The sequence below is a fragment of the Bufo gargarizans genome, chromosome 5 (genome assembly GCF_014858855.1).
Source record: "Bufo gargarizans isolate SCDJY-AF-19 chromosome 5, ASM1485885v1, whole genome shotgun sequence".
In the NCBI taxonomy this organism is placed as follows: Eukaryota; Metazoa; Chordata; class Amphibia; order Anura; family Bufonidae; genus Bufo; species Bufo gargarizans.
In genome coordinates this window covers 308,728,919-308,751,218 of record NC_058084.1, presented here as the reverse complement: position 1 = coordinate 308,751,218, position 22,300 = coordinate 308,728,919, and the positions used below count along the sequence as shown (strand labels likewise).

At 46.6% G+C, this 22,300-nt stretch overlaps 1 protein-coding gene across 1 annotated transcript in view; it reads right to left on the bottom strand.

Moving 5' to 3' along the window:
• The window catches only part of SERPINB5 (serpin family B member 5), a 108,145-nt gene that overhangs the window by 44,217 nt on the left and 41,628 nt on the right, over positions 1 to 22,300 (bottom strand). The window contains exon 4 of the mRNA XM_044295099.1: positions 17,793 to 17,910. Within this exon, the coding sequence (XP_044151034.1) occupies positions 17,793 to 17,910 (118 nt within the window). The remainder of the gene's footprint in view (positions 1 to 17,792; positions 17,911 to 22,300) is intronic.

Genomic DNA, 22,300 nt, shown 5'->3' with positions numbered 1-22,300 from the left:
CAGCGACACAGGGATGGAACCACAGAGAGTGGACGAGGGGACTCTCCACTAACGTCCCCACTCCAGTCGCTACCAGCAGACACTCCTAACCAGCACGCAGCCGGACCACTTACGGAGTGCTGCCAGCAAACGACCAGAGATGGGAACATGGAGAGGGACGAGGGACCACTAACACGGACACGGAGGGTACGGTGGCGGGGAATAAGCCACCAACCGTGCCGTTAACGGTGATCCCCCCGGGACGTTCTCCCTCCGGAGAACGCGCATGCAGGCCACAAGGGGATGGCACTGCATGCTGCACCCTCTTCCGAAGGTGTGCACACCGCACACCAAACAACACCACGTGCAAGAAATCAGGGGGACGCCAAACGAGGCAACGGTGAAGGCAAGGCGAGGAATCGCCACTCACCGCGCTGTCAGAGGCGAAACCCCCAGAACGCTCTCCCTCCGAAGAGCACGCATGCACCCCATCCTCAGACGGCGGTGCATGCTTTACCCTCTTTCGAGGGAACGCCACGTGAGAAGCCTTTGTGGTCATACTGTCACGGCTGAGGATGGGGGAAACCCTCAGCCGTGAGATGCCAGGTGGTGTTGTGACTACTCAGCCATGAGAACAGGATAGGGAGCAGGTCACCTCCTCACGCATCCCTACCCTGACCCTAACTCCTAACCTGCATGGGCCGACCTTGATGGTAGGAGGACCCATGCGCAGGAACCTCGGAGCCCTGTCTTACCCTCCGCAGATCCCTGAGCTAGGAGCTGGGTAAGACGACCTACTCCTCCTTGGCACGGAGGAGCAGGAGTCTCAATGGCCAAGCTGTTGGGAAAAGGGGAACACAAACAGCAATATGGAAATGGCAGGCGAACAAGAAGTTCACCAACCTGCCACAGCCTTGCTGACTGGATCCCTAAACAGACAGGGATCCAGAACCGTATGCTGCACAGAAACATAAGAAGGTACCAACAGAACAACATGCTACACCACACACATAAAGACATAGGCATAACAACTAAACACTTTTTTTATGACCACAGGGGTGGCTCTCACAGGCAGGTCAAATACACAGGAGGCTGCTCCAGCTAGCAGGGCTGAAGCAACCTACTGAACCATGCAAAACACTCAGGCTTTATAGGCCAAGAAGCCACACCCACAGTCAGACACACCCAGTGACATCACTCACACACTGGGAAGGGAGTTAACCCTTCCAGCACCACAGAAGGGAAAACACCAACTTAAAGGGGAAGTGCACAAAATACATAAACACAAGTGCACACATACACACAGACACCTAACATAGAGGTTGCTAGGTGCAACCACATGCACAGCAGGAAAGCTGCCACATACATATGTTGTCAGCGGCAACCACAGGTGAGGCAAATACCACTGCCCTCACCTGTGATTGACAACAAAACCAAACCGCTGACAATCGCATGCGGTTGAGAGTCACGGTCATAGCCATGGCCGTGACACCTGAAGTAAAATTGCTATACAATGACCTTCTTATATACTTCCAGCCACATAATCACTTAATGTTTTCTGTCCGGTGAATGAATAATTATTGGGGCCTTTAGTCCACTGGCCTGCAGCAAAATTAATATCCAATGACCGTCTAATATACCTCCAGCCACATAATCACTTGATGTTTTCTGTCCGGTAAATGCCTAATCTTTGGGGCCTGCACTTCCACTGGCCTGCAGTAAAATTGATATACAATGACCATCTAATATAACTCCAGCCACATAATCACTTGATCTTTTCTGTACGGTGAATGCCTTATTGTTGGGGCCTCAGAGGAATTCAACACCTATGACGACCATGTGTTATATAATTTCACCTGTTATCATTTGGGGTTTATTCAAGAGGGGGGATTTCGTTAGTCATGTTTTTAATCCAATTTAAATTTTTTAGTTGTTTTAATCATATGTTTTTGACATGTATTTGTACTGGCCTGCAATAAAATTGATATCCAATGACCGTCTAATATACCTCCAGCCACATAATCACTTGTTCTTTTCTGTACGTTGAATGAATAATTTTTGGGGCCTGTACTCCACTGGCCTGAAGTAAAATTGCTATACAATGACCATCTAATATACCTCCAGCCACATAATCACTTGTTCTTTTCTGTACTGTGAATTAATAATTTTTGGGGCCTGTAGTCCACTGGCCTGCAGTAAAATTGATATTTAATGACCGTCTTATATTCCTCCAGCCACATAATCATTTGATCTTTTCTGTCCGGTGAATGAATAATTTTTGGGGCCTCGGAGGAATTCAACACCTATGACGACCATGTGTTATCAAATTTCACCTCTTATCATTTTGGGTTTATTCAAGAGGGGGGATTTCGTTAGTCATGTTTTTAATCCAATTTAAAATTTTTAGTTGTTTTAAACATATGTATTTGACATTTATTTGTACTGGCCTGCAGTAAAATTGATATCCAATGACCGTCTAATATACCTCCAGCCACATAATCACTTGATGTTTTCTGTTCGGTAAATGCCTAATCTTTGGGGCCTGTACTCCACTGGCCTGCAGTAAAATTGATATCCAATGACCATCTAATATAACTCCAGCCACATAATCACTTGATCTTTTCTGTCCGGTAAATGAATAATTTTTGGGGCCTGTAGTCCACTGGCCTGCAGTAAAATTGATATCCATCGACCGTCTAACATACCTCCAGCCACATAATCACTTGTTCTTTTCTGTACGTTGAATGAATAATTTTTGGGGCCTGTACTCCACTGGCCGGAAGTAAAATTGCTATACAATGACCATCTAATATACCTCCAGCCACATAATCACTTGTTCTTTGCTGTACTGTGAATTAATAATTTTTGGGGCCTGTAGTCCACTGGCCTGCAGTAAAATTGATATCCAATGACAGTCTTATATTCCTCCAGCCACATAATCATTTGATCTTTTCTGTCCATTGAATGAATAATTTTTGGGGCCTCTGAGGAATTTAACACCTATGATGACCATGTGTTATCGAATTTCACCTCTTATCATTTTGGGTTTATTCAAGAGAGGGGATTTTGTTAGCTATGTTTTTAATCCAATTTAATTTTGTTAGTTTATTAATCATATGTATTTGACATGTATTTGTACTGGCCTGCAGTAAAATTGATATCCAATGACCGTCTAATATACCTCCAGCCACATAATCACTTGTTCTTGATTATGAATAATTTGAATAATTTTTGGGGCCTTTAGTCCACTGGCCTGCAGTAAAATTGATATCCATTAACTGTCTAATTTACCTCCGGGGCCCCAACAATATAATTGTTGGTATCGGAGGAATTCAACACCTATGACGACCATGTGTTATGAAATTTAACCTGTTATCATTAGGTTTTTTTTCAAGAGGGGGGATTTCTTTAGCCATGTTTTTAAATCCAATTTTAAATTTATAGTTGTTTTAAACATATGTATTTGACATGTCATTGTACTGGCCTGCATTAAAAGTGATATCCAATGACCGTCTAATATACCTCAAGCCACAAAATCACTTGATATTTTCTGTACGATGAATTGCATAATTTTTGGGGCCTGTAATCTAACTAGTCAACAGTTAAATTGTTATATGGTGACTGCCTAATGTACTGTACCTCCAGCCACATTATCAATTGTTCTTTTCTGTACGGTGAATTAATAATTTTTGGGGCCTATAGTCCACTGGCCTGCAGTAAAATTGATATCCATTGACTGTCTAATATACCTTCAGCCACATAATCACTTGATGTTTTCTGTACGGTGAATGCATAATGTTTGGGCCTGTACTCCACTGGCCTGCAGTAAAATTGATATCCAATGACCGTCTAATATACCTCCAGCCACATAATCACTTGATCTTTTCTGTCCAATGAATGAATAATTTTTGGGGCCCTGTAGTCCACTGGCCTGAAGTAAAATTGATATCCATTGACCGTCTAATATACCTCCAGCCATATAATCACTTGATCTTTTCTGTACAGTGAATGCCTTATTTTTGGGGTCTGTAATCCAACTGGCCAACAGTAAAATTGTTATACGGTGACCGCCTAATGTACCTCCAGCCACATCATCAATTGTTCTTTTCTGTATAGTGAATTAATAATTTTTGGGGCCTATAGTCCACTGGCCTGCAGTAAAATTGATATCCATTGACCGTCTAATATACCTCCAGCCATATAATCACTTGATCTTTTCTGTACAGTGAATGCCTTATTTTTGGGGTCTGTAATCCAACTGGCCAACAGTAAAATTGTTATACGGTGACCGCCTAATGTACCTCCAGCCACATCATCAATTGTTCTTTTCTGTATAGTGAATTAATAATTTTTGGGGCCTATAGTCCACTGGCCTGCAGTAAAATTGATATCCATTGACCGTCTAATATACCTCCAGCCACATAATTACTTGATGTTTTCTGTCTGGTGAATGCGTAATGTTTGGGGCCTGTACTCCACTGGCCTGCTGTAAAATTGATATCCAATGACCATCTAATATACCTCCTGCTACATAATCACTTGATGTTTTCTGTCCGTTGAATGCCTAATGTTTGGGGCCTGTACTCACGTGGTCTAAAATAAATTTTTTCTAGGCTCCAGCAGGGCACATTTTTGACATTTTCCCTTTAAGATGCATAAAAATGGCCCCTGATTAAAATACATATTTTCTGTGGGAATTTTTGCCATTGATCACCCTCTGGTATGTCACTGTCCATGTTGTGGGATGATTTTTGCACTTCTGGTAAGTATTTGGTGGCTGCAAATATGACATTTGATCGCGATCGCATTCGCGAATCGTCCCGGGCGATGTTAGTCCATCACTATCCATAGACTACTAGTCCCCAAGAAGAGATGAAATATAACCCTTCTCCAGAGACCAAGGATTGTGTTAATTCAGAGCTTTGGGTTCTGTTTATACTGGTATTAGGTTTGACAGTATTAAAAATGCTTTATGTGAAAATGATGGACATCATGATGGGACCCTGTTGGACCCCACATTAAGTCAATTTGGTATGCCAGATGCCGGTGGCATCCACCATGCAACGGATTTGGTAGATTGTCACGGCTTCTGTTATCAATAGAGACAAGACCGCAAGTGTAAACATAGCCTTATCTGCATATATAAAGTATATCTTTGCTATTTACCCTTATCTAGACACCCAGTAGTAATACAAATGTCATCAAATCACCAGCTTTCCAACTATAATGAGACAATTTTGCGTACCGCATCTGGATCTACACGATAAAGCAAAAAATTAAATACACTTCATTTTTTGTTGACACATTCCACTTAACCCCGTAAGGACCTGCGCCGTACATGTACGGTGCAGCTGGACGTGACTTAAGGACCAGCCCTGTACATGTACGGCACAAAGTCCGCTGTGTGCTGGGTCAGGATCGCCGGGGAATCGGGGCACTATGGCTGCTCTTACCGGCAGGCATCCATGTTGAGTAAGGGCAGCATGGTGTCTTTCCGACCACTGCAGCTCCAAGCGCTGTGATTGACTGGTCAAGGAAGACCAGTACAACACAGCGCCGGAAGCAGAAGAAAGCTGCGGGGCGGGTTGGGGGTGGGGGGGTCATAGGGAGGTGAACTAGTCAGCACCAGTCTCCTCCAAGTTCAGACAGGGGACTTTAGTGTTTAGTTTCCCCTGCCAGCGCTGCGATTGGCTGGAACAATGCTCCAGCCAATGGCAGCGCTATAGCTGCACAGGAAAGCGCTGAACCTCCATGCATGCAGCCATTCTATCTGGTGACTGCATACAGAGAGGTGCTGTGCTTCTCTGTGCTGCTTGTTGGCTTCGTGGGACTTGTGGTGCACCACCACTGCGATTTGAGCTTTTCCTGCTGAAAGAAGAAAAGAAGAAAACCTGGAATTGCTGCACTGATTTTTTTTTTTTTTTTTGCAGCTGTTAAAGAATCCCTAAACCACCCTCCATTCCTGTACCACTGTTCAGCACCTGGGCTCCTTTTTTTGGTGCATATATATATATTTTTTTTAATCTGAGCTTTTTTTTTTTTTAAGTAATAGTTAGAATCTTATATATTAAAGTAGATTTTTAGATAGTGTTAATTTTTTTGTATCTGCAGTAAATTTGTATACTGCAGAGTCTGCATGGACGCATTAAACGTAAGCTTGCGTGCGATCTGCAGCCCTGAGCACCAATAAGTACCATTTTTTTTACTGGTCGCTTTTGTGCTCAGTTTTCTTTTTTTTTTTGGTGTAAAAAATACATTTAGTGTTACATTGCAATAAATTTTGGGTAGTGTTAGTCTAGATTTTTTTAATATACAGTACATAATAGCTGCGTGCGTGCGTGCGTGCGTGCGTGCTGCTGAGCGCTGATCAGAAACATCTATTTTTCTGATCGGTCTGCTCAGTTTACTGCGCAGATTATAATTTATTTGTGTAGTTAGTTATATATATATATATATAAATATAATATATATATATATATATATATATAAATCAATTTTGGTTAGGTGGTGTTAGTGTAGATTTTTGCATGCATATAATATCTGTGTGCATGCATGCTGCACCTGCTGAGCATTAATCAGAAACATAAATTTTTCTGATCGGTCTGCTCAGTTTACCTGTGCAGATTTTTTTTTTCATGTAGTTAGTTATATCTATCTATATATACTGTGTGTATATATATATATATATATATATATATAGAGAGAGAGAGAGAGAGAGAGAGAGAGAGATATAGATATATATAGATATATATATAAAGAGATATAGATATATATATATATATATATATATATATATATATAAATCGCCATATACATTTCTCTTATATATATAAAAATTTGTTTCTGTCTGTCTGTCTAGATGTTCTTTATGTGCGACCAAACAACTGGACCAATCTTCACCAAATTTGGCACACAGGTACATCAGGTCTCTAGGACTTACCGTTCCTGAAATATTCCCCAAAAATGACCCGCATTAGCCAATAGAAGCAAGCAAGCCTTTCACTTAAATCTGAACTGCCATTTACTTGCAGGTCCTACTCCAGGTTGCCATAACAACTGATCACAGGTTTTAGCAGTTCGCAGGTCTTAAATATTCAGTCATATGCTACATGCATAGGGGGAAGGGGCCCCTAATAAATGGACGGCAGCTGTGGAGTTCACTGTTAAAGGGGCGGGCACTGTGAAGGTCACTGTTAAAGGAGTAGTCAATGTTAAAGGGGCAGGCACTGTGGAGGTCACTGTTAAAGAGGCGGACACTGTGGAGGTCATTGATAAAGGGGCGGGTACTGTAGAGGTCACTGTTATGGTGCAAACTGTTCATATCTTTTTACGACACACGGTGTCATGGTCTTACCTCCTTGCTGTTCCCTTCGTTTGACATGTGCTGGCGGCCATCTTGGTTTCTGGGTTTTCTTGTAGCCTCCCACCCTGCGGCTCCTCCTTCCCACTGGGAGGAGCTGGATGCCCAGCTCATATATATAGGAGGTCTGTGGCTTCAGTTCCTTGCTTGGTCCTCCTGTGTTCACATGCTTCCAAGACTGCTGCTGCTTCTGGTTCCTGATCCTGGCCTCGTCTGACTACCCCGTTGGTTCCTGATTCCGGCTTCGTCTGACTACCCCGTTGGTTCCTGATTCCGGCTTCGTCTGACTACCCCGTTGGTTCCTGTTCCTGGCTTCGTCTGACTACCCTTCTGGTTCCTGACCTCTGTCTCCGCAAGACCCTGCTTCGGTTTAGCCATCCGTTCGGACTTTGCTTACGGCTTGCTCTTCAATAAAACCTTCTTATTTTCCACTTATCTCTTGTTGTACGTCTGGTTCATGGTTCCATGACATTAGGACCAAGCCATGAATTCTGACGGTACAGGGCCACCCTCGCTACCTACGCTGGTTGCCAGACTTGATCAGCAGGATCACCTGTTGGGTCGGTTCGCTGTGGCGTTGCAAACCCTGCTTGAACGCATGGCTCATTTAGCTTCCGTTGCCGATGGGTCGGTTGTCGCTCCTGGGCCCGCTCCTACTGCCGCTCCGGTTGTTGCGCCAGAGTCTACCCTGACACCTGTTGCTGCGCCTGTGGTGTTTCAGGGTATGACCGGTTCTGCCCCCCTTCCACAGCGCTTTGGGGGAGAGCCAACTCAGTGCCGAGGTTTCCTTAACCAGGTGGGCATTTACTTCGAGTTGCTGCCACATGCCTTTCCTACTGAGAGATCAAGGGTGGGCTTCTTGATCTCGCTGCTCTCGGACAAGGCCTTGGCCTGGGCCAGCCCTTTATGGGAGAACAACAATCCGGTGGTTGCCGAGTTTTCCGGTTTTGTTGCTTCTCTTCGGAAGGTATTCGATGTGCCGGCTCGTGCTGCCTCTGCTGCGAAGCTCCTTATGTCCATCAGACAGGGTTCACGATCCGTAGCTGAATACGCCATTGAGTTTCGTACCCTGGCAGCAGAGGTGGGCTGGAATAATGAGGCTCTGGTCGCTGCTTTCTCTCATGGCCTCTCGGATGCCTTGAAGGATGAGGTTGCAGCTAAGGACCTACCAGTGGAGCTCGAGTCTCTTATTTCTTTCCTGATTTTGATTGACACCAGACTCAGGGAGAGACCTTCCTTTAAGGAGAGCCTGCGGAGGTCTCCTAACAGATTGGCGCCTACGTTTGCTGTCCCACCCGTGCCTCCCTCTCCTCCCACGCCTCCTGGGGATGACTTGTCTGGGGGTGAACCCATGCAGCGGGGGTTTGCTCGCCTGTCTGAGGGGGAGAGGGTACTCCGGAGACGCGAGGGCCGATGCATGTACTGTGGTCTCGGTGGGCATTTTCGGTTGGCATGTCCGAACCGTCCGGGAGAACGCTCGCACCTGAGGTCCTGTCGGGGGCAGATCTTGGGTGGAGTCTCCTCGTCCCCGGTTTCCCGTGTTGACAAACCACTGATCACGGTTGTCCTCTCCTGGGTCGGGGGCTCGGTGACGACCCAGGCGTTGGTGGACTCTGGTGCTGGTGGTTTGTTCATTGATAGAGTGTTCGTTGCCGCCAATTCCATTCCTCTGCAGCCTCGAGGTTCCCCACTGGCTCTTGAGGCGATAGACGGCAGACCCCTTCTGCCGCCACACGTGACTCATGAGACCCTTCCAGTGGGGATAGCCATTGGTGCCGTTCACAGAGAGTCGGTCTGTCTCCAGGTTATTTCGTCTCCACACTACTCGGTGGTCTTGGGGTACCCCTGGCTCCAGAAGCATAATCCGACTTTCGATTGGAGATCGGTCGAGATCCTCTCGTGGTCACCGCAGTGTGGGGCTAGTTGCATCCATGGGCCTGTCAAGTTGCTGTGTACTTCCTCGGACTCTCTGTTGCCTCCTGAATACGAAGAGTACCGGGATGTATTCGATAAGGTGCGCGCGGTTGCCCTACCTCCGCACCGCCCATACGATTGTGCCATAGAGTTACAATCCGGTGCCGTTCCTCCTCGTGGCAAAGTCTATCCACTGTCGGTAGCGGAGAATGAGGCCATGGAGGAGTACGTGAGGGAGGCGCTTTCACGCGGACACATTCGCAAATCCTCGTCCCCGGCAGGGGCTGGATTTTTCTTTGTGAAAAAGAAGGGCGGCGAGTTGAGGCCTTGCATCGATTACAGGGGTCTCAATCGCATCACGATCAAGAACGCTTACCCGATACCCTTGATTTCCGAGCTGTTCGATCGCCTCAAAGGGGCCACGGTCTTTACCAAACTCGACCTGAGGGCGGCATATAACCTGGTAAGGATCAAGGCGGGCGATGAGTGGAAGACCGCGTTTAACACCAGGACCGGTCATTATGAATCCTTGGTTATGCCCTTTGGGTTGTGCAATGCGCCCGCAGTCTTCCAGGAATTCATCAACGATGTTTTCCGTGACCTGTTGCAGCAGTGTGTGGTGGTCTATTTGGATGACATCTTGGTATATTCTGCATCCATGGAGGCCCACATTCTGGATGTCAGACGAGTGTTGCAACGCTTACGAGAGAACAAGCTGTTCGGTAAGCTTGAGAAATGCGAATTTCACCGATCCCAGGTAACCTTCTTAGGTTACATCATTTCCGCTGAGGGGTTCTCCATGGATCCTGAGAAGGTTTCGGCTGTCTTACAGTGGCCCCAGCCCAGTGGGCTTCGTGCCCTGCAGCGCTTTTTGGGCTTCGCCAATTATTATCGGAAGTTCATCAGGGACTTTTCCATGCTAGCCAAGCCTCTCACGGATCTGACCAGGAAGGGCAGTAATCCTCAGGTCTGGCCGCTCGAGGCCATCCGAGCTTTTGAGGCTCTAAAGTCCGCCTTTGTGTCGGCTCCGATTCTGTCGCATCCCAACCCTGGGTTGCCTTTTGTCCTCGAGGTGGACGCGTCTGAGACGGGAGTAGGCGCCCTCCTGTCTCAGCGTAGAACACCAGAAGGTCCTCTGCTTCCTTGTGGGTTTTACTCCCGGAAACTGTCTTCCGCGGAGTGCAACTATCAGATTGGTGACAGGGAGTTATTGGCCATCGTGCAGGCCCTTAAAGAATGGAGGCACTTGCTCGAGGGCTCGGTGGTTCCGGTTCTCATCCTGACGGACCACAAGAATCTGACCTACCTCTCTGAGGCCAAGAGATTGACACCACGTCAGGCCAGATGGGCTCTGTTCTTGTCACGTTTTAATTACGTGGTCTCCTACCTACCCGGCTCCAAGAACATCAGAGCGGATGCCTTATCACGGCAGTACTCCGAGCTGTCCGGGGAGGAGTCGATTCCGACTACGGTCATACCCCCGAATCAGATCCTGGCCGCTATTCGCACCAGCCTGACTTCTCCTCTGGGTGAGCAGATTTTGGCGGCTCAATCTGGTGCTCCCTCTGGGAGACCCAACGGCAGATGTTTTGTGCCTGAGGAGTTGCGCACTCGGTTGTTGCGAACCTACCATAACTCCAAGGCCGCGGGGCACCCTGGAAAGAATCAGCTGTCCTGGGCGGTTTCACGTCTGTTCTGGTGGCCTTCTCTACGTTGCGACATCGCCGCATATGTAGCGGCATGCTCCGTTTGTGCCCAGAGTAAGTCCCCTCGGCACCTTCCGTTGGGCCTTTTGCAACCCATAGCCACCGGGGAGCGTCCATGGTCACACCTGGGGATGGATTTCATTGTGGACCTCCCTGCATCCCGAGGCCATACGGTCATTCTCATGATTGTGGATCGGTTTTCCAAAATGTGCCACTGTGTTCCTCTCAAGAAGTTACCCTCTGCACAAGAGTTGGCCTCGATTTTTGCCAGGGAGGTCTTCCGGTTGCACGGTTTGCCCAAGGAGATTGTGTCGGATCGGGGGAGTCAGTTTGTGTCCAGGTTCTGGCGCGCCTTTTGCTCCCAGTTGGGGATTCATCTCTCTTTCTCCTCGGCCTACCACCCTCAGTCCAATGGGGCCGCAGAACGATCCAATCAGGCCTTGGAGCAATTCCTTCGTTGCTATGTCTCCGATCACCAAGACAATTGGGTTGACCTCCTGCCTTGGGCTGAGTTTGCCAGGAACACGGCGGTGAACTCTTCCTCTGGGACGTCTCCCTTCATGGCCAATTATGGGTTCCAACCTGCCGTGTTACCGGAGGTATTCTCTCCCCAGGATATTCCGGCTGTGGAGGATCACCTTTCCGTCCTACGTGCTTCTTGGGTACAGATCCAGAGGTCCCTTGAGGTCTCTGCGCAGCGCCAGAAACTCCAGGCTGATCGCAGACGAGCGCCCGCTCCTTCCTACCAGGTCGGAGACCGCGTATGGTTGTCCACCCGCAACCTCAACCTTCGAGTGCCCACTCCCAAGCTGGCGCCTCGCTTTGTTGGTCCCTTCCGAGTGCTTCGCAGGGTAAACCCGGTAGCCTATGCCCTTGCGCTTCCTCCTGGCATGCGGATCTCCAACGTGTTTCATGTCTCCCTGTTGAAGCCACTGGTGTGTAATCGTTTCACTTCCTCGATTCCTCGGCCTCGTCCGGTCCAAGTGGGCAATCGTGAGGAGTATGAGGTGAGCAATATCCTGGACTCACGCCTGGTCCGCGGCCGGGTGCAGTTTTTGGTCCATTGGCGTGGTTATGGTCCAGAGGAGCGTTCCTGGGTTCCCTCCGCAGATGTCCATGCTCCTGCTTTGCTCCGAGCCTTCCACGCACGCTTCCCTCAGAAACCGTTCCTTACTCCGCGGAGGAGGGGCCCTTGAGGGGGAGGTACTGTCATGGTCTTACCTCCTTGCTGTTCCCTTCGTTTGACATGTGCTGGCGGCCATCTTGGTTTCTGGGTTTTCTTGTAGCCTCCCACCCTGCGGCTCCTCCTTCCCACTGGGAGGAGCTGGATGCCCAGCTCATATATATAGGAGGTCTGTGGCTTCAGTTCCTTGCTTGGTCCTCCTGTGTTCACATGCTTCCAAGACTGCTGCTGCTTCTGGTTCCTGATCCTGGCCTCGTCTGACTACCCCGTTGGTTCCTGATTCCGGCTTCGTCTGACTACCCCGTTGGTTCCTGATTCCGGCTTCGTCTGACTACCCCGTTGGTTCCTGTTCCTGGCTTCGTCTGACTACCCTTCTGGTTCCTGACCTCTGTCTCCGCAAGACCCTGCTTCGGTTTAGCCATCCGTTCGGACTTTGCTTACGGCTTGCTCTTCAATAAAACCTTCTTATTTTCCACTTATCTCTTGTTGTACGTCTGGTTCATGGTTCCATGACACACGGAAACATAAAATGAAATAGATGGAATATACCCGTGCGAAGCCAGGTCCTTCTGCTAGTACTGTATATACAGTACAGACCAAAAGTTTGGACACACCTTCTCATTTAAAGAGTTTTCTTTATTTTCATGACTATGGAAATTGTAGATTCACACTGAAGGCATCAAAACTATGAATTAACACGTGGAATTATATACATAACAAAAAAGTGTGAAACAACTGAAAATATGTCATATTCTAGGTTCTTCAAAGTAGCCACCTTTTGCTTTAATTACTGCTTTGCACACTCTTGGTATTCTCTTGATGAGCTTCAAGAGGTAGTCACCTGAGATGGTCTTCTAACAGTCTTGAAGGAGTTCTGAGAGATGCTTAGCACTTGTTGGCTCTTTTGCCTTCATTCTGCGGTCCAGCTCACCCCAAACCATCTCGATTGGGTTCAGGTCCGGTGACTGTGGAGGCCAGGTCATTGGCGCAGCACCCCATCACTCTCCTTCATGGTCAAATAGCCCTTACACAGCCTGGAGGTTGTCCTGTTGAAAAATAAATGAGGGTCCAACTAAACGCAAACCGGATGGAATAGCATGCCGCTGCAAGATGCTGTGGTAGCCATGCTGGTTCAGTATGCCTTCAAGTGTCACCAGCAAAGCACCCCCACACCATCACACCTCCTCCTCCATGCTTCACGGTGGGAACCAGGCATGTAGAGTCCATCCGTTCACCTTTTCTGCGTTGCACAAAGACACAGTGGTTGCAAACAAAGATCTCAAATTTGGACTCATCAGACCAAAGCACAGATTTCCACTGGTCTAATGTCCATTCCTTGTGTTCTTTAGCCCAAACAAGTCTCTTCTGCTTGTTGCCTGTCCTTAGCAGTGGTTTCCTAGCAGATATTCTACCATGAAGGCCTGATTCACACAGTCTCCTCTTAACAGTTGTTGCAGAGATGTGTCACTGTCTGCTGCTAGAACTCTGTGTGGCATTGACCTGGTCTCTAATCTGAGCTGCTGTTAATCTGCGATTTCTGAGGCTGGTGACTCGGATGAACTTATCCTCCGCAGCAGAGGTGACTCTTGGTCTTCCTTTCCTGGGGAGGTCCGCATGTGAGCCAGTTTCTTTGTAGCGCTTGATGGTTTTTGTGACTGCACTTGGGGACACTTTCAAAGTTTTCCCAATTTTTCGGACTGACTGACATTCATTTTTTTAAGTAATGATGGCCACTCGTTTTTCTTTACTTAGCTGCTTTTTTCTTGCCATAATACAAATTCTAACAGTCTATTCAGTAGGACTATCAGCTGTGTATCCACCTGACTTCTCCACAACACAACCTGATGGTCCCAACCCCATTTATAAGGCAAGAAATCCAACTTATTTAACCTGACAGGGCACACCTGTGAAGTGAAAACCATTTCAGGTGACTACCTCTTGAAGCTCATCAAGAGAATGCCAAGAGTGTGCAAAGCAGTAATCAAAGCAAAAGGTGGCTACTTTGAAGAACCTAGAATATGACATATTTTCAGTTGTTTCACACTTTTTTGTTATGTATATAATTCCACATGTGTTAATTCATAGTTTTGATGCTTTCAGTGTGAATCTACAATTTTCAAAGTCATGAAAATAGAGAAAACTCTTTGAATGAGAAGGTGTGTCCAAACTTTTGGTCTGTACTGTATATAGAATTAAATTTTAGTTAGGCAGTGTTAGTGTAGATTTTTGCACGCACGGACGCACGCACGCACCATCTTTCCTGTAATTTCCTATTTAACTCTTTTTTCTCTATATTTCAAATTTATTACAATCCCCTTCACTTGTGAAAAAACAACATACACACCCCTCACACTAAATAAAGGTTCACACTTTTCACATTTCACACCCCAATAAAATAAAAATGGCCCGTCCGTCCCAACGAGTATACTCAGCTGAAGAGGCATACGCCATCTTGCCTCCGATACTGAGTCTGCCAGTTAAAGAGAAGAGGATGCCACTTTTCCTCTACTCCTCTTCCCCCTCAGCTGATGAGGGACCCTCTAGAAGGTGCCCCAGAGGGTTAGGCCTGTCATTGACCACTTTAACATTAAGTTTGCTGAGGTGTACAACACAGATAAAAATTTCTGTGTAGATGAGTCCCTATTACTTTTCAAAGGAAGGATTAGATTCCGCCAGTACCTGCCTAGCAAATGGGCAAGGTATGGCATAAAGATATACAAACTTTGTGAGAGTAGCTCCGGGTACACCCAAATGTTCTGCATTTACGAAGGGGAAGATTCCCGGATTGAACCCACAGAATGCCCCCCATCCTAGGACTTAGTGGAAAGATCATGTGGGACTTACTGCACCCACTGCTGGATAAGGGTTACCACCTGTATTTGGATAACTATTATACCAGCATACCCCTAATTCATGTCCCTATCTGCCAGAGGTACTGTATCTTACAGCACAGTGCGCAAAAATCAGAGAGGCCTCCCTTGATCCCTAGTAGGGCAACCACTGAGAATGGGTGAAAGTAGGGCTCTCCTCCATGAGGACATGCTGGTGGTTAAGTACTAGTACAAGAGGGACATCCTTGTACTGACCACCATTCACACTAACACCAGCTCCCCAGCTCCTGTACGAGGTACCACTACCCAGTTTGTATCCTGGACTACAACAGGCACAAGGGAGCAGTGGATCTTTCAGATCAACTTCTGAATCCCTACAGTGCCACACGAAACACGAAAGTGTGGTACAAAAAGCTGGCCGTACACATTGTACAGATGGCAATGTGCAATGCGTAAGTGCTATTTCAATCTGCAGGCCACACAGAAACTTTCCTTCAGTTCCAAGAGGTGGTTATCAAGGCCCTAATTTTTCAAACCCAGGCCTGGGAGGGTCCCAGTACTTCAGGAAGTCATGGTGCCTGTGTTGTACCAGGGCAACATTTTCCAGGTCAAGTCCCCCAGACAGCAAGGAAGGGAAGGACCCCAAAAAAGATGCAGTGTGTGTGTTACAAAAGGGGGATAAGGAAAGACACCATTTACCACTGCGAAACCTGCCCTGAAAAACCTGGCCTGTGCATGCAGGAGTGTTTTAAAATCTACCACTCATCCATGGAGTATTAATTGAATTTCATTCATGATATACCCTGCAGTTTTACCACCTTAGGCTACTTTCACACTAGCGTTCGGGCGGATCCGTTCTGAACGGATCCGCTCATAATAATGCAGACGGAGGCTCCGTTCAGAACGGATCCGTCTGCATTATTTTTAGCATAGAACAGCTAAGTGTGAAAATAGCCTAGTACGGATCCGTCCAGACTTTCAATGTAAAGTCAATGGGGGACGGATCCGCTTGAAGATTGAGCCACATTGTGGCATCTTCAAACGGATCCGTCCCCATTGACTTACATTGAAAGTCTGGACGGATCCGCACGGATCCGCACGCCTCCGCACGGCCAGGCGGACATCCGAACGCTGCAAGCAGCGTTCAGCTGTCCGCCTGTCCGTGCGGAGGCGAGCGGAGCGGAGGCTGAACGCCGCCAGACTGATGCAGTCTGAGCGGATCCGCCTCCATTCAGACTGCATCAGGGCTGGACGGCTGCGTTCGGGTCCGCTCGTGAGCTCCTTCAAACGGAGCTCACGAACGGAAACCCGAACGCTAGTGTGAAAGTAGCCTTATATCTCTGATTTAGTCCGCATAGCTTACAGATCCACTTTTCACCAACCACTACATATTCATTTCTGTGAAACACCTGTTAGGTTAAAAGTGCCTTACCACCCCTTAAAATGTTCGTACGGGGGTGCTCTTCCAAAATGGGGTCACTTCTTGGGGGTTTTAATTTCTGGAGACCTCAGGATCTTTAAATGCAACATGGCACCTAAAATCAATGTCTGCCAATTCAGGTCAGCGAAATCTATATTATGCTGTTTGACTCTAGAGCCCTGCTTTGCGCCTATACATCAGTTTTTTTAGCACATATGGGGTGTTGCCATATTCGAGGGAAATGGGAAACAAAATGTGATGTGCATTTTGTCCTGTTACCTTTTGGGAAAGTCAAAAATGTGGGTGTAAAGCAACTTTTTTGTGGAAAAAATTGCAATTTTCCATTTTCACCGCCAAGTGTTTCCTAAGTCTAGGAAACACCTTTGAGGTCAAAGTGCTCACTACACACCTTGAAAGATTAGATTTTGAGTTAACTTGGCTGTTAACCCTTGATGTGTTGCAGAAAAAAAAATTACAAAAATTAAAAATCTGCAAAGAAAATGTGAAATTTTAAAATTCCATTTCCATTTTCCTTTAATTCTTGTGGAACACCTAAAGGGTTAACAAAGTTTGCAAAATCAGTTTTGAATAGTTTCAGGGATGTAGTTTCTAAAATGGGGTGATTTATGGATGGTTTCTAATATGTAAGCCCCACAAAGTGACTTCATAACTGAACTGGTCCTTAAACAATTGGGTTTTGGAAATATTCTTAAAATTTTTTAGATTGGCTTCTAAACTTCTAAGCCTTCTAACGTGCCCAAAAAATTAAATGTCAATATTCAAAATGATCCAAACATGAAGTAGACATATGGGGAATGTAAAGTAGTAACTATTTTTTTGGAGGTATTACTATCTTTTATAAAGGTAGAGAAATAGAAATTAGCTAATTTGCTATTTCCAAATTTTTTGTAAATTTGGTATTTTTTTATAAATACTAATGAAATATTTTAACTCAAATTTACCACTTTCATGAAGTACAGTATGTGACGAGAAAACAATCTCAAAATGGCCTGGATAAGTAAAAGCGTTTTAAAGTTATCACCACATAAACTGACACATGTCAGATTTGCTAAAAATGACCTGGTCCTTAAGGTGAAAAATGGCAGGGTCCTGAAGAGGTTAAAATAAGTGTCCTCCCAGATTTCCTCACTAACACAGAGCTATAATACACTGTTCAATATCAGTTTGGTCTCAGACGACTTAGCACAATGTATTGCACAAATTATCTTACAACAGACAATATATACTGTAAACTTGTGTGTTAGTCTTATTTTATTCAAATTCATCAGTAAAAATTCAAGATATGTTATTCAGACTTATTTTTTAGATGAAATTGAGCTCATTAATGTAGACTAAAAATGTTTCTATCATATAAAAAGTGCTAGAAAGAGAAATTTACCATCAGTGAGGTCTTTTACGGAGTTATTTATCTGCTTTCTGGCTTCTTCTGCTCGGCTTTTGATGTCAATTATTTCCAGCTCTGATGCATATGGTTTCTTTGTTAAATTTATAAATTCCTAGGGAAAAAAAAAGATGTTTATATATTTTGTTTTAAATCTTAAAGGAGTTGTCCCATGAAAAATATTCTAGTTTTCAAAACAGCACCTGGATCTGAATACTTTTGTATGTCATTAAAAACATATTATAGCTACTGAGGCTAGTTTCACACTAACGGCAAGGAACTCCGGCAGGCTGTTCCGGCGGGTGAACAGCCTGTTGGATCCATGCTGTGCAAACATGCCGAGAGGCAGCCGGAATAAAAGTATGACATGTCGTACTTTTATTCCAGCCGCCTCTCGGCATGTTTGCCGTGCTGCCGCCGTAACTCCAGCCCCCCCAATGGGATATTTATATTTCATACGATGAATAAATGTTTAGTTACTTTTTAACTGTTTCTTCCCTTCCTTTTTGTTAAGTGCCTGATGAAGCTGGCCTGTTGTACCATCTCAGTTTTGTTGTTTTTATTGTCTAATAAAAGTTTTTGGCATATTTAGATCCCCTCAGCCTGCTATTTTTTTATTTACCTGATCATTAGAAATAGTCCTATCATCTGAGAAATAGAATGTCTAATAACTATTCTTAAAAAGTTACTGAATATATTAGAAATGCTCATATATATAATCTGTATAGTTTACTGAGAAAAATATTGAAACGTTATTTCCTTATGCAAATGTGTACACCATCCTTACCAGAGTAAGCCAAATCGATATATTTCAATGTAACGCAGTATACTTTGTATTGTTTTAGAATATATTATTACATTTAAAAATAACTTCAGCCTTCGACCCCCGGACGAAGGCATGCCGAAACGCCCATCGGGGTAACGCCATCCCGGGCACTCAGGTCTCTAACATTCATCGGTGAGTCTTTGGCAACTACTTAAATGCACAGTGTCCCTTAGATACAGTTAGGACACTAGGTTATTGTACATTTGCATGATCCAGAGGTTATATGTAGAGTTGAGCGAACACCTGGATGTTCGGGTTCGAGAAGTTCGGCCGAACATCCCGGAAATGTTCGGGTTCGGGATCCGAACCCGATCCGAACTTCGTCCCGAACCCGAACCCCATTGAAGTCAATGGGGACCCGAACTTTTCGGCACTAAAAAGGCTGTAAAACAGCCCAGGAAAGAGCTAGAGGGCTGCAAAAGGCAGCAACATGTAGGTAAATCCCCTGCAAACAAATGTGGATAGGGAAATGAATTAAAATAAAAATTAAATAAATAAAAATTAACCAAAATCAATTGGAGAGAGGTTCCATAGCAGAGAATCTGGCTTCCCGTCACCCACCACTGGAACAGTCCATTCTCAGATATTTAGGCCCCGGCACCCAGGCAGAGGAGAGAGGTCCCGTAACAGAGAATCTGTCTTCATGTCAGCAGAGAATTAGTCTGCATGTCATAGCAGAGAATGAGGCTTCACGTCAGCCACCACTGCAACAGTCCATTGGCATATATTTAGGCCCAGCACACACACAGGCAGAGGAGAGAGGTCCCGTAACAGACAATCTGGCTTCATGTCAGCAGAGAATCAGTCTGCATGTCATAGCAGAGAATCAGGCTTCACGTCAGCCACCACTGCAACAGTCCATTGGCATATATTTAGGCCCAGCACACACACAGGCAGAGGAGAGAGGTCCCGTAACAGAGAATCTGGCTTCATGTCAGCAGAGAATCAGTCTGCATGTCATAGCAGAGAATGAGGCTTCACGTCACCCACCACTGCAACAGTCCATTGGCATATATTTAGGCCTAGCACACAGGCAGAGCAGAGAGGTCCCGTAACAGACAATCTGGCTTCATGTCAGCAGAGAATCAGTCTGCATGTCATAGCAGAGAATGAGGCTTCACGTCAGCCACCACTGCAACAGTCCATTGGCATATATTTAGGCCTAGCACACAGGCAGAGCAGAGAGGTCCCGTAACAGACAATCTGGCTTCATGTCAGCAGAGAATCAGTCTGCATGTCATAGCAGAGAATCAGGCTTCACGTCAGCCACCACTGCAACAGTCCATTGTCATAAATTTAGGCCCAGCACCCAGGCAGAGGAGAGAGGTCCCGTAACAGACAATCTGGCTTCATGTCAGCAGAGAATTAGTCTGCATGTCATAGCAGAGAATCAGGCTTCATGTCAGCCACCACTGCAACAGTCCATTGGCATATATTTAGGCCCAGCACCCAGGCAGAGGAGGGAGGTCCCGTAACAGAGAATCTGTCTTCATGTCAGCAGAGAATCAGTCTGCATGTCATAGCAGAGAATGAGGCTTCACGTCACCCACCACTGCAACAGTCCATTGGCATATATTTAGGCCTAGCACACAGGCAGAGCAGAGAGGTCCCGTAACAGACAATCTGGCTTCATGTCAGCAGAGAATCAGTCTGCATGTCATAGCAGAGAATCAGGCTTCACGTCAGCCACCACTGCAACAGTCCATTGGCATATATTTAGGCCTAGCACACAGGCAGAGCAGAGAGGTCCCGTAACAGACAATCTGGCTTCATGTCAGCAGAGAATCAGTCTGCATGTCATAGCAGAGAATGAGGCTTCACGTCAGCCACCACTGCAACAGTCCATTGGCATATATTTAGGCCTAGCACACAGGCAGAGCAGAGAGGTCCCGTAACAGACAATCTGGCTTCATGTCAGCAGAGAATCAGTCTGCATGTCATAGCAGAGAATCAGGCTTCACGTCAGCCACCACTGCAACAGTCCATTGTCATAAATTTAGGCCCAGCACCCAGGCAGAGGAGAGAGGTCCCGTAACAGACAATCTGGCTTCATGTCAGCAGAGAATTAGTCTGCATGTCATAGCAGAGAATCAGGCTTCATGTCAGCCACCACTGCAACAGTCCATTGGCATATATTTAGGCCCAGCACCCAGGCAGAGGAGGGAGGTCCCGTAACAGAGAATCTGTCTTCATGTCAGCAGAGAATCAGTCTGCATGTCATAGCAGAGAATGAGGCTTCACGTCAGCCACCACTGCAACAGTCCATTGGCATATATTTAGGCCTAGCACACAGGCAGAGGAGAGGTTCATTCAACTTTGGGTAGCCTCGCAATATAATGGTAAAATGAAAATAAAAATAGGATTGAATGAGGAAGTGCCCTGGAGTCCAATAATATATGGTTATGGGGAGGTAGTTAATGTCTAATCTGGACAAGGGACGGACAGGTCCTGTGGGATCCATGCCTGGTTCATTTTTATGAACGTCAGCTTGTCCACATTGGCTGTAGACAGGCGGCTGCGTTTGTCTGTAATGACGCCCCCTGCCGTGCTGAATACACGTTCAGACAAAACGCTGGCTGCCGGGCAGGCCAGCACCTCCAAGGCATAAAAGGCTAGCTCTGGCCACGTGGACAATTTAGAGACCCAGAAGTTGAATGGGGCCGAACCATCAGTCAGTACGTGGAGGGGTGTGCACACGTACTGTTCCACCATGTTAGTGAAATGTTGCCTCCTGCTAACACGTTGCGTATCAGGTGGTGGTGCAGTTAGCTGTGGCGTGTTGACAAAAGTTTTCCACATCTCTGCCATGCTAACCCTGCCCTCAGAGGAGCTGGCCGTGACACAGCTGCCTTGGCGACCTCTTGCTCCTCCTCTGCCTTGGCCTTGGGCTTCCACTTGTTCCCCTGTGACATTTGGGAATGCTCTCAGTAGCGCGTCTACCAACGTGCGCTTGTACTCGCGCATCTTCCTATCACGCTCCAGTGCAGGAAGTAAGGTGGGCACATTGTCTTTGTAGCGTGGATCCAGCAGGGTGGCAACCCAGTAGTCTGCACAGGTTAAAATGTGGGCAACTCTGCTGTCGTTGCGCAGGCACTGCAGCATGTAGTCGCTCATGTGTGCCAGGCTGCCCAGGGGTAAGGACAAGCTGTCCTCTGTGGGAGGCGTATCGTCATCGTCCTGCCTTTCCCCCCAGCCACGCACCAGTGATGGACCCGAGCTGCGTTGGGTGCCACCCCGCTGTGACCATGCTTCATCCTCATCCTCCTCCACCTCCTCCTCATCCTCGTCCTCCTCGTCCTCCAGTAGTGGGCCCTGGCTGGCCACATTTGTACCTGGCCTCTGCTGTTGCCAAAAACCTCCCTCTGAGTCACTTCGAAGAGACTGGCCTGAAAGTGCTAAAAATGACCCCTCTTCCTCCTCCTCCTCCTCCTCCTCCTGGGCCACCTCCTCTTCCATCATCGCCCTAAGTGTTTTCTCAAGGAGACATAGAAGTGGTATTGTAACGCTGATAACGGTGTCATCGCCACTGGCCATGTTGGTGGAGTACTCGAAACAGCGCAACAGGGCACACAGGTCTCGCATGGAGGCCCAGTCATTGGTGGTGAAGTGGTGCTGTTCTGTAGTGCGACTGACCCGTGCGTGCTGCAGCTGAAACTCCACTATGGCCTGCTGCTGCTCG